Below are 12,545 nucleotides of genomic sequence, written 5' to 3'. Positions count from 1 at the left end.
CGGAGAATGCCGGTCACTGGCTGAGAGAAGGGAAGGGGTCGGTGTAGTAGGGCCTGGGGAAGGAGGGCAAACAGACGCAGAGGGATGGGCGAGCACAAGATAGTGGCGGGTGAGTAAAACCGTTCAGTGTAATGACCCCTCACCTCGCCTTTCCTGCGCAGTGCCCCATTCAGGTGAGCACGACACCTCTGAAGAACGTAGAGGCAAACACTCCTTTTTACAGGAGAATGGGGAATTGTTTTTCTTTGAACTGACCCAGTTTTGGACAACACCTGAGCACTGTTAACTGGGCCAGAGCGTAGACGTATCAGAGTGATGCCTGACTAACCCTTGGTAGAGGATTGCCAGGGAAGCCACTGGCCTCTGATCTTCCTGCTGGCTGGCTTCTGGAGTCAGAGTTTACTCTCTGGCCTTCTTGCCCTAGTAACGAGCCTGTAGACCTTGAGTGCCAAGTTCCATCATCCGGGCGTAGTCTCATTTCTGCAGCCAGATCATTAGAGGGTCTGTCTTCCTTCTAGAGCTTATGTAGGATTTAGAACCAAAATAAATGTTTCATTGTAATCTCGAATAGTTGATCCAGAAAGTGAGTACTGTGAGCAGCACAGAGCAAGCAGTCCAGGCCTGCCCCAGTTCAGCACTCCTCCGGGGCAGGTCTGCTTGAGGCAGATCTAACACTAGTAGTTACTTAGCATCTACTTTATGTTACATATGTTACCCAGCAGTCTGCCTTACTGATGCTCAGGTATTCCTCTTACTTCTGGTGACGGATCTGAATTCCTTTTGTGGGATGGACAAATTTCAAAAGAGAAGGTAAAGTTTGCACCACCTATGACTGCTTCCAGGCTCTTTGGCCAGAAAAAAATACCTGTCTTCAGTTTCAGAGGTCATCAGAGGAGTTGTCCTTGAGGAGTTGTTAAATAGCTCTAAGGTACTAGTCAAAGTAGAATTTATTGGGCTAAATACAAATCCTAAAGAAACAGTGTGAAAGAAAAAATGAGATTTTTTACTTAAACACAGAAATTTAGCTTGCAAGATCATTTTAGGCCAACAACTTTTAGATAAAGTCAGACAGTGATCCAACCATCAAGTAACCTTCCTCTGGGAAATTTGAGGTCCATTTCAGTGTAATACAGGGAAAACGCAGTTGATTTTTAGTGTGTTTGTATGTGTGCTTCTGTTGAGTTGAACTCTCTAACCCCTCATGTTTTCCTTGCTTCACAGATACGAAATGTAGAGACAAACCAGTGTCTAGACAACATGGCTAGAAAGGAGAATGAAAAAGTTGGAATTTTCAATTGTCATGGTATGGGAGGGAATCAGGTAAGTATTTTAATAAACTTTTAAAAGATAATTTTTAAATTTTGACTTTCCTGGAGTGGGAAAGACAGTTCTGTGGTTAACAGCACTGGCTGCTTTTATAGAGGACCCAGGTTCAGGTCCCAGCAACTAAGTGATAGCTAACAACTATAACTAGTTTCAGGGGATCCAAAGCCCTCTGCTGGCCTATGTGGGCATTGCACAACCTGGGTGTACTTAATACATATAAAATGCAAATAGATACATTTTTTTAAAAAAATTTGATTTTTACTTTGCTCTTTTTATTCCATAACATTATTCAGGAAATTATATCGTTAAAGAAAAACATAATAAAGTATATGCTAGAGCCTTCAATCTAGTGATTTTTTTTTTAGTACAACATTTTTAAAGGCCCCTGTGAGAACTGAATTAACATTGCTGAGCGCAAGATTTATTTTGTCCTTTTTAGAAAAATAGATACAGCCTGGTACTATGCACTCAGTGTGTACAAAGAACTAAGGCAGCTTCTACTTCCTCCCTGTAAACTCGGTGTGGCTTTTCTGAGAGCTCTCATTCTCCATTGCTTTAATAATGTGCAAAAGTCATGTCTCTTGAAATACTTTCTCCCCATACCAGGATACTTCAGAGTAGCCTGGGGAAAGCTTGGTTGACTTTCGGTGCGTATGCGTGTCTGTATGTGCTTCTGTCTGCTTGAGGCCTGACTCCTGGTGTTCTGTTGCATGATCACAGAATGTAGACCTGTGGGTGTCTAAAATTCGGAGTGCTGTCCTTTACTGAAGCTTCCATGGGTGCATGTCTGTTTTTCAGGTTTTCTCTTACACTGCCAACAAAGAGATTAGAACAGATGACCTTTGTTTGGATGTCTCTAAACTTAATGGCCCAGTGACCATGCTCAAATGCCACCACCTAAAAGGCAACCAGCTTTGGGAGTATGACCCAGTGGTAAGTGGCCCATGTGCCCACATGCAGGAGCTGCAGCATGTCATTGGGCACATTGACATGTTACAGCTTCTGAGATTGATATTAGCTGACACAGTTAATACAGCCATGTACGTACATACACACTATTCCAGCTGTCCCTGGGTGTGCGACACTGGCTTTGATGGATGTACAGCCTCTGCTTCCAGACAGTAGGTGCCAGTGGCACGGACATTGCAACAACCAAACGTTGGTTTGATTTTTAATGGAAGAGCTCCCTGATGGGCAGATGGCACACCTGCAACCCCAGCGCTTGGGAGGCAGAGGCAGGCAGATCTGTGAATTTGAGGCTCACCTGGTCTACAGAGCACATTTCAGGCCCACTGGGGCTATGTAGTAAGAGACCCTGTCTCTCTCTCATACATACACCTCCCTGTTTTCAGTTTATTGAAATAATGCATTAATTGGGCAATGGTAAACCTATTTATAGTGACTTCATTAGTGTTTTGTGTTTTAAAATATGTCTCTAGGTAAGTGGTCTCTGGTGTGAATCCACTGGCACTCTGATGTCTAAGATAACTAATCCCAACTCAGGTCAGAAAAGAAAGGGGAAGACACATTTCACTGTCAGATGCAGTCCTCCTTCCAGGGAGGAGAGCTTTTCCTGGAACTAGCCTAGCAAGCTCTGCATATTTCCCATGAGCTGTAGACTTATCCCACAGTGACCCCCAGCTGCAAGGAAGGCTGGGAAAGAACACACTTGGTATTTAGTCTTCATAGTACAAGATGACCAAGACACAAAGATTGGGACTGGCATTGACTCTTGACAGCCTTCCACGACAGGTATTTGAAAAGTGAATATTCTATTGGAAATGTAATAAACTGGGCATGGTTTTCTTTAGTGAGTGGGAAGCCTTAAATCTTCCAGATCACTTTGTAGTTTGTTTCCCTGAGATAAATTGTAATATTTGGTCTAGTTTCTTATAGAAGCAAACTCCAAGTTCAGTGTTGAGATGTCCCTAGGGAGCACTTGAGCATCACCTTCTATGAAAAGGCGAGGTGAGGGCAAGCCGTCATGCTGGCTCAGCAGCCTGAGCCGACTACAGAGGGGGCTCTAGGGGGGAGGAGCCAGAAGGGTTGCCCCGCCTCCATCCAGCAAGATGTGCAGCCAGGGAAAATAATATTTATGTCAGTAATCCACAATAGAAGCCCAGGTTGTGAAATTTTAGATCTCACAGGAACTCTGGAAATAAAATCCAGGACAGTGGTTTGTGAGTAGAAATCGAAGCCCTGAATAGAAGCTCATCACTATCCTGGTCACAGAGCGGGGAGATGGTGCAGACAAGATCTCAGACCTGGATTCCTGATCCAGGCTATTTTGGGTTAAATTTTCATAGTCACACACGTTTAAGTCTTGTTAATATTATGTACTGTATAAAATTCATAGTATGACACTAAGCTCTCTTTGCTTAATAGCTATCCCTTTTGGAATACAATGTAGATGGAGACCCATTTACATCTAGAGAGTAGAGCCAGGAGGTGGGCAAATTGTTTTCTACATTATAGGTAGATTTTGCATTAAGGGAAGCTTTTATCCTTCCCTTCAAGGGTTGCAGTTAGAATGTGTCACGTGTCTGTCCAGAACCTTCCTCAGGCTTTCTGAGTGGAGAATAGTACTGCCTAGGTCCTCTGCTGAGTCCTTTGATGACAGAGTGTACAATATTGGGAGCTCAGAGCTCTTCACCTGCTCTCAGCTGCTAGAGCTTATCTTGAGCAAGGTTCTTCACTAGAGTCTCGGTCTCCTGGGTTGTGTCCTGTCCTGTCCTGTCCCACACCCCCACACCCCCCGCCCCACCAATTATAGAAGTTCTATCTTGATGTTGAGCAGTTTGGTACCCAGTTTGGAGCAATTGCTTAGATGTTTGGAGTTTAAAGAATCTTGATAGCCAGACATGCCTGTAATTCCACAAGGACATGGCAGGTGGATTATGAGTATGAGGCCAGCCTAGGCTGCTAGTCAGGTCTTGTCTCAAAGCTGGATAGATGGCTCAGTGGTTAAGAGCGCTTGCTGTTCTTGCAGAGGACCTGAGTTCTATTCCCAACACCCACCTGATGGTTCACAACCATCTGTAAATACAGTTCTAGGGCATCTGTCTCCCTCTTCTGGCCTCCACTTGCACCAGGTACACACATATAGTAGGCAAACTCACACATAAAATAAAAATAGATCTTTAAAGCCAGGCAGGGTAGTTCATACCTTTAATCCCAGCACTCAAGATCTGGCTCTGAGTTCAAGGCCAACCAGGGCTACATAGTGAGACCCCGTCTCAAAAACGATAAATAATCTAGACAAATTTTTTAGAAATTGGCGTGAAGAAGACCAAGCATCCAGTTAGAGTTTTTTGTGCTTGGTTTACTTCGCTGACCATGAGTGTGAGGAAGGCCGGCACCAGTGGGAGCTGTGTGGGCCTCCTGAGTGTTGGTAGGACCCAGTTCTAGACCGGCTTTGTCTCTGCTGACTGAAGACAGGCGGCAGCATGTGTGCAGATACCGTGCTAGACTGTGTCCTCAGCAGTAAGCCCACAGGGCCTCCCCGAGGACAGCTCTGGGGCTGTAGCCACACCCACCCCCAGCTCAGTTCTCAGGCACCTGTGAGAACCTAAGTCAGTGTGGGTCTGCAGTCACATGGCAGTTCCCACTGGCCACAACATGTACTCTGTGACTGGAAGCCAGAGTAGCTGAATATCAGTTTTTTGGGCTTCAAGTTCACACAAAGATGTAAAAGGCATCGTGAAGATGAGACATTCCAGAAAAAAGGAATTCCGTTAAAAATCACAAAATTGAGCCATGTGTAGAAGAATCCAGGAGGTGTGATCATCCGTAGTCCAGACTTCTGAAGCTGCTGGACTGGTAGGGTTCTGCTCTGCGGTATCCTGCACAAGTACCTTGAAGACCTTACTGTGTCCAGAATACAGCAGATGCCTTATTGTGGGTCATTATGACTATGGATTTGCCAACTCTTATCCTGCCCTTTTGAAATTATCCTAAACGTTGACATGAAAACATTGAAAATGTCAACAAGGAGATACATAGCTGCATTTGTCAACCATGTATTTAGAACCTCTTTTGCAAATGAGACACTGAGTACTTTAACTTCATTATTCTAATACCTCAGCATCTTCTCAGAATACATACTGTATCGTCATCTTTATCTTAAAAATTGAGGAAGCCCAAGTTATGGGCTCTGAACCCAGTATTACGCCAGATTCCCATGCCCTTGTGCCCACCTCTCCACCACAAGTGTGACCTCTGGATTTGATACCTAGACTTAGGACTGACTGTGCCACATCTCAGCACTCCACATTCTTAGATTTTGAGCATACAGCAGGACTTGAGTTTCTGAAAACTTGAGGTTTAGAATCACAGAATTAAGCAGCCATATCACAGAGAAACAGGAAAAAAAAAATTTTAACTTCCAGCTGTCTGGAAGTATGTTGGAGGATCTAAATTAGTAACCACTAATCTGGCCTCAATTTTTCTTTTCCTTTAAGCCAACTGAACTGTGCAGGCATACACATAGTTTTCCAATGTTACAGAGCTTATGCCGGAATTGGGGCTTACAATTTTAGGCCAGTATGGCCATTTGTCCGCCATGTGGTTGACCTCTGTGCTAACTTAACTCAGTTGACATGGCCTCCGTCTGTTTTCCTCCAGGCAGCTGCTGAGATTTATAGCCTGCCTTCGGATGGTTTGTGGGTTTTTCTTTTAAGCTATAATAAAATCGTCCTCTTTCAGTAAACGTCAGCTTTGCTTGAACAAAAAATAATCAGACCATCTTACTGCATATCCAGTGCACCCCACTGAATCCCACTGCTTTTTCCTCCCACTAGGTTGTAATATCTTTAAATGCACACTAGTTCTCCATTGCCTTTAAATGCACACCCCCCCCCCATCTTTCTACAGAGAATTTAATAATCAGAAATGACTGCTGGGGTGTTCGTTTCCCTCCTGTGTTAAGGTGTTTGTTTTTTCTCTTTCCCTGTCACTTTTAGAAATTAACCCTGCAGCATGTGAACAGTAACCAGTGCCTGGATAAAGCCACGGAAGACGACAGCCAGGTGCCCAGCATTAGAGACTGCAGTGGAAGCCGCTCCCAGCAGTGGCTTCTTCGGAATGTTACCCTTCCAGAAATATTCTGAGACCAAATTTTACAAAAACAGAAAACAAGGACTGACTGGGCTACCTCAGCGCACCTTTCTGCCACGTTCTCCCCTCCTCTGCGGGGTGTAAGGGTTATCAGCCATTAAAACTCAGACTTCTAGCTTTCCACTCGCTGTGAACTAGCCTTCCTGTCCCGGGACACGAGACTGCAGAGTGGAGGACTGTGCACACTGATGTTTACAAGACTGAAGAGTCTTTCATCCAGGAGCATGGCGAAGAACATCCAGGAGCCGGATGGAGCAGCGGGTCGTGCTGTGCAGAGCTGCGCCTTCACGGCCTGCCTGCACGTCAGTGGTTTCTGCCGAGTGTGCTGTCAGGATGGAGAGGTCTCCTGACTAGAACTGGTAGCCAGGAAATTAAATATTGAAAACAACATTTTTACAGTAAAAAACTATATTAAACAGGGTTTAAAGGAAATTAAAACAGAACTATGAGAAGTACAATTTGTTATAGCATAGTATCAGATTTCTATATAGATTTTATACCTCAGTGGGAAAATTGATTCCAGTGACATTCATTCATTTTCATCTGTGATGGTCATGGATGCTTTTATTTTCCTTGGGGTGCTGAAAATGAGCTGGGAGGGGGAAAATCTCTTTGAACATAGTTTTAATTTCTTTCTACAAGATTTTTTTTGGTTTGTGGGCTGCTGGAATTGTAATTTTTAATTGCCTTCTTAAAAAGGAGATTTACCATGCCTGGTCTCAACTGAATAAGTTAAATATCTGTTGCTCTTGGGTCAACTGGCTTACAGAGTCTCTCTCAGTCTGTCTCTCGCGCTCTCTCTCTCACACACACACCAGTTTGTTACATTTTGGACTTGACTCCACTGATGATGCTCAATACCCAAGACTCGTACTACTGTACTACAGATTTGTTTCCACAGCAATAAGTCTTCAGTTCTCTGAGTCCACCCAAGGAAAGGCCTGCAGGAGTGGTGGTCTAGCTGGTTATTTGGAGATAATATATTTGATGGTTTTTTTGGAAAACTTTTTTCACTCCACACACAGATGTGCTTCATTGTCAAGTGCATATTTAGAGTCCTGAATTGTAATGTTGATTTGCTTTTTTAAAAAAATAAAATTTGACTGAAAATGTTTAATTGGCATTTTTAATGAATTAGCCAAAGTAGTGCAGCTTAGTCCCGCACCTCCTCCCAAACTCCATTTCTTTAACTCATTTTCTTTTAATCTGATTTTTTAGTAACAAAATCATATGAGTACTAAAAGTTCAAGTTCAGCCAGACATGGTGGCACACTCTTTGATCCCGGCACTTGGGAGGCAGAGGCAGGCGGATCTCTCTGAGTTCAAGGCCAGCCTGGTCTACGTAGTGAGCTCCGGGCCAGCTGGGGCTACAGAGAGACCCTGTCTCAAAAAGACCAAAAAAATGTTAAATTTCACTTCTTAATCCCACAGAAAATTTCATGACATTTTCCCCATCACAACCCACTGGCCAAGATGCATCTGTTTTGCTTCCTGTTTGTCAGATTATAATGGAATGGTCTTTGCTCAGCCAAGATTCACTGCAGGCAGTGCTCTCCCTGTGTCTAAGAATGTTCCCAAAAGTCACGGCAGTGCTGCCTGCCAAGTTGAGTGCACACTTTCTCATGGATTCAAGTTCATCAGCGTGGGGCACACGGATGCCTGGGGTGAGGCTTCTGTCTAGGATGCAAAACCCCAGGAAATTTGAAGCCGTGCAGGTGCTGGTGGGTTGTTTGCCTCTATGAGCTGTGTTAATTCTGTCTTCAGGGGCCTAATGCTTGAAAGTTAGTGTCTAATCAATAAATTATTTACATTCTCAGAATTTCAAGATTTTTGTATTCTAGCATAGCATGGTCTTATTTCTTAGTGTAAAAAAAGCTTAACAGCATTGTGACTGACAAGGTTTATTTCATTTTTTGAGTGGGGCGTGTGGCTTAATTCATGGGTACTTTCAGAACATGATACTCTCATTGCCTTTATTTTTCTAATTAAAATATTCCTAAATACTTTGGAAATACAAAATATTCCTGAGTAGTTGTGCCTCACATTGGTTTTATTTGAAGTTTTTAAAATGGATCCCTTTAGGGGCTGGAGAGATGCTCAGTGGTTAAGACCACTGGCTGCTCTCACATAGGGCCTGGGTTTGGTTCCCAGCACCCACATGGCAGGTAACTGTCCAAAACTCCAGTTCCAGGGGATCCCACACCCTCTTGTGGCTTCCATGGGCATTGCATGACATCGGTGTACAGGCGGGTGACACACACAGAAATTTTTTTAACGGATCCCTTTATTTACATCATAGCTGTTGGGATTCGTCACACGCTCATCTCTGTTGGAGTGAAAATGAGTGAAAAGCAAAGGATGCGGACATGAGAGTCTGGCCAGAATTCAGAAGCTTGACAACTAAAGACCGTTTTTACTTTGCCTTTTTTTTTTTTTTTTTAGGCACTGCTTCACTCTATAGCCCAGGCTTGCCTCAAACTCACAGTAATCCTCCTGCTGCAGTCTCTCCAATATTGAGATTGCAAGGCATTGGCCACTACCTGGCCAAGAGCATTTGAATATCAGAAATCTTTTCACCCCACATGGGCAGTGCATGACTTTCTCAGTGCTAATTAGCATTCTTGGAAATACTGCCTCCTTCCCTGTCCTGCAAGCCGAGGGCGCCAGGCAGGCCATGTCCTTCCCCTTGTCCCCTGAGCTGGAAAACGGGTCTGTGCAGACTGGTGTGAACAAGCTGTGCCCAAAGGACTGCTCCTTTTTATTCCGTTTGGAAACAATCTGCAGTTGCTTGCACGCCTTCTACGATTTCTTGAAGATTAAAAAGCATTTGCTTAGACAACTGTTCTTTGAGAATATGAGGTCAGTATGCAAAACTCGGCCGTTGTCTACACATTCGGATACTTAACGTTTCAGATGTGCCACTTACAATGCCATTAAAGAAGTCAGTTATCCATAATATTAAGATGCCAGTTTTCCACACAGATCTGTAGATTCGTGACGTGAAAGCCCACAAGACTTTTTGCAGCAGTTGCTACATATGTATGTGGGAATGTAATAAATGCAGAGCAGCCAAGATGAAGAAAAACGAACCTCCCATCAAGGTCGGCTCTGAAGTTTCTGCAAGTGCAGCTGTGGTGTCAGCTAAAGTAGGCGTGTGTAGGCGTCCACGGACACATCAAGTAATTCAGCCTGAAGTGAACGTCTTTCCTGTTAGAACTGGAGTGTTGTTTATTTCTTTTTAAAACTGGCCTATCCGTGAAGCTGGGGGAATGCCTATAAGATAACACTCATATGCCTTAATGAAAGCATAGTCCCGCAGGCCTTGTGCCTTCCACCCCAGCCCCCTCTGGTTGACTTGCTTTTTGCCTCTAGTCTCACTGACCGCTTCCTGGGACCTGTGTATAATGAGCTGCTTCTGTGCAATGAATCTTGATTTCATTGCCACATTGTGTTTCACCTGATACACACCGAGGCCTAACTTTCCACAGGTCAGGGCTCTCGGTGGCGACCTGGCTTATGGCCACTATCAGCAGACCTTAAGACTAATCAGAAACCATAACAGAAGCTCCGGTGGGCAATACTTTCAAAATTGATCTACAAATGCAGTGCAGTCCCTATTTAAAAAAAAAAAATCGATTGGCTTTTTGGGCAGAGATTGACAAGCAAAATCCAAAATTTCATATGGGAAATAATGAGACCCATAGTAGCTGAAGCAGTCTTGAAAAAAAGAATACACACAATCCACAGTGACAGTTGTAACCCAGACAGTGCTGTACTGGTGTAAGGACAAAGACTGAGCAGAACTGACAATCCAGAAATAACCTCTAAACAATATAGTCAATTCATTTTCAAGAGTACCAAGAAAATTTAATGGAATTGTGTTTTCAACCAACGGTTTTGGCCCTCCCCCCCGCCCCAATATAATACCATTAAAAAAACACTAAATGTGAGAGCTGAATCCATAGAACTCTGGAGACAGTATTGAACGCAGCTGAGGCTGAGTTCAAGTTACCTCATGATCCTCCTGTCCCCACCTGAGTACTAGGATTAGAATCTAACATTGCTTCATGCTTGGTTTGTGCAGTGCTAGGAATTGAATTTAGAGCCTCATGCATGCTCGGGAAGCACTCAATCAACCGAGCCACATCCCTAGCCCTTTAAAACTCTTAAAAGGAAACAGTGTCATAATCTTCATGACCTTGAATGACACGTTTCTTTGATATAAAATCAAAAGTACCAGCAACAGTTTCTAAATGAAAAAATAAATCAGACAAAATTTATAATCTCTGCATCTGCTGGGCAGTGGCACACACCTTTAGTCCCAGCACTCAGGAGTCAAAAGCAAGCAGATCTTTGAGTTAAAGGCCAGTATAGTCTACCTGGAGAGCTTCAGGCCAGCCTACAGGCTACATGGTGAGACCGACTCAAACTTGTAAACAAAAAGCAATACGTGCTTCTGAGGACTGTCAGGTGTATGTAGCTCAGTGGTAGGTTATCTAGCATGTAGTGAGGCCCCGGTCTGCTCAGCGTCATGGGAGAGGAACAAAGGACTCCTATGGAGAAGACACTGATTAATCATCATCTGATAAGGAGCTTGAGTCTGAACTATATGAAAAGCTCTTAGAATGCTTTGAGACAAAGCATTTCTTTGTCTTTTTGAAGCAGGGTCTCCCTGTAGTCCCAGCTGTCCTGGAACTCACTATGTAGACCAGGCTGGCCTTGAACTCAGAGATCTGCCTGCCTCTGCCTCCCAAGTGCTGGGACTACAGGCGTGTGCCACCACACCCAGCTAACGAGACAAAGCATTTCTTGATGGAAAGATTTAAATGGGCTTTCAAACCCAAAGAAAATATGAAACAAATGACATCTAAGATGCTTTGCATCGTGGTTGTGGGCATGAGAATTACAGCATCTACAAATTACATTTGTAGTGTAAATCTAAACAGATCCAAACAACACACGAAGGGCTTTTGAAACTCCCACACAGTGCTAATGAAAAAATCAAAGATCTTAATGCAGAGGCATGTACACAGGTTGCAGGATGCATTAAAATCTAACAATTTCTATCAAAGATCTATAGGTATAAACAAGATTAGTCTACCATTTATATGGAAGGGGGAAAAATTCCTGACAATTTTAAGTGAGAAATAGGTCTACCCCATCTTGAAATTTATATAGAATAGAGTCCCCCCAAGTTCTCACATGACTGACATCTTCAGCAAGGTCGCAAAGATCACTCAGTTGGGAAAAGAACAGTGCATTTAACAAGGGACAGATACCCCAAATGCATTTGGAGCCACAATCCAGCAAGAAAAGCCACATACCTTGATTTAAAAAAATAGGCAAAGGACTTGAAGAGGCACGTCTCCAAAGATGGCATACAAGACTCCCCATCCCTTATCGGAGCTGCAAAAATTACCCATTCCCTCCATCCACAAGGATGACTAGATTTTTTAAAAGACAGTATCATGTTAATAATTAGAACCTTTGTGCACTGCTAGCAGGGTTGCAAAATGATGCAACTGCTATGGAAAGCAGTATGGAGGTCCACAGAAGCATTTAGCCACCCCTGCTACGGCCAGATCTGTGGCTCTTCCACTTGCCGGTCGCTTCAGACACCGACTCAAGCTTTGACTCAGTTCTCACTCCTATTGCTCTGGGGGGGTGGGCAGAGTGTTGGGAGAGGCGTGTGTCCCATCTTGGTTTTGCCTTTGTTCGCTGCACTTCTGGGCATTCTCTAATGCCAGCCCCAAGGGGTGGACTCTTTTGCCACCTGACATTTTTTTTAAACCTATGGCCTTACATATAAATAAGCTGTGTAGTGTTGTGGGTTCTCCTTAGGCCAGCTGTGAAGACCCTAACCTGGATCAGGTCCCCTGCCAATTAGGGGGGGCAAGAGGCACGGAGTCACAACACACAGACCCTGGGAGTCGGGTAGAAGCAAGCACTAGGCAAGGTGCTCCAGGCTTGTTTAATGCAGGAGGGGGCAAGCCTTATATTTCCCTTCTCTCCACCCCCAAGTCCCTTTAGTCAGTGTATCGTTTTCTGATTGGTCTGCGCCAAGCAGTCTGTCAGCAGTCACTGGGCTCCCAAGCAGGGTACAG

General features: G+C 44.0%; 1 protein-coding gene across 2 annotated transcripts in view; it reads left to right on the top strand.

The window, feature by feature from the left end:
• The window catches only part of Galnt1 (polypeptide N-acetylgalactosaminyltransferase 1), an 82,378-nt gene extending 74,820 nt beyond the window's left edge, over window positions 1-7,558 (top strand). For both annotated transcript variants that reach the window (XM_008853694.3, XM_029556442.1), the window contains exons 10-12: window positions 1,222-1,320; window positions 2,125-2,259; window positions 6,288-7,558. In XM_008853694.3, coding sequence (XP_008851916.1) covers window positions 1,222-1,320; window positions 2,125-2,259; window positions 6,288-6,434 — 381 coding nt within the window. In that variant the 3' untranslated portion in view covers window positions 6,435-7,558. The remainder of the gene's footprint in view (window positions 1-1,221; window positions 1,321-2,124; window positions 2,260-6,287) is intronic.
• Window positions 7,559-12,545: the final 4,987 nt, after the last annotated feature.

This window comes from Nannospalax galili, unplaced genomic scaffold (genome assembly GCF_000622305.1).
Source record: "Nannospalax galili isolate Female #2095 unplaced genomic scaffold, S.galili_v1.0 scaffold147, whole genome shotgun sequence".
Lineage (NCBI taxonomy): Eukaryota > Metazoa > Chordata > Mammalia > Rodentia > Spalacidae > Nannospalax > Nannospalax galili.
Note: the sequence above shows the minus strand (reverse complement) of the source record. Positions and strands in the feature narration are given on the sequence as shown.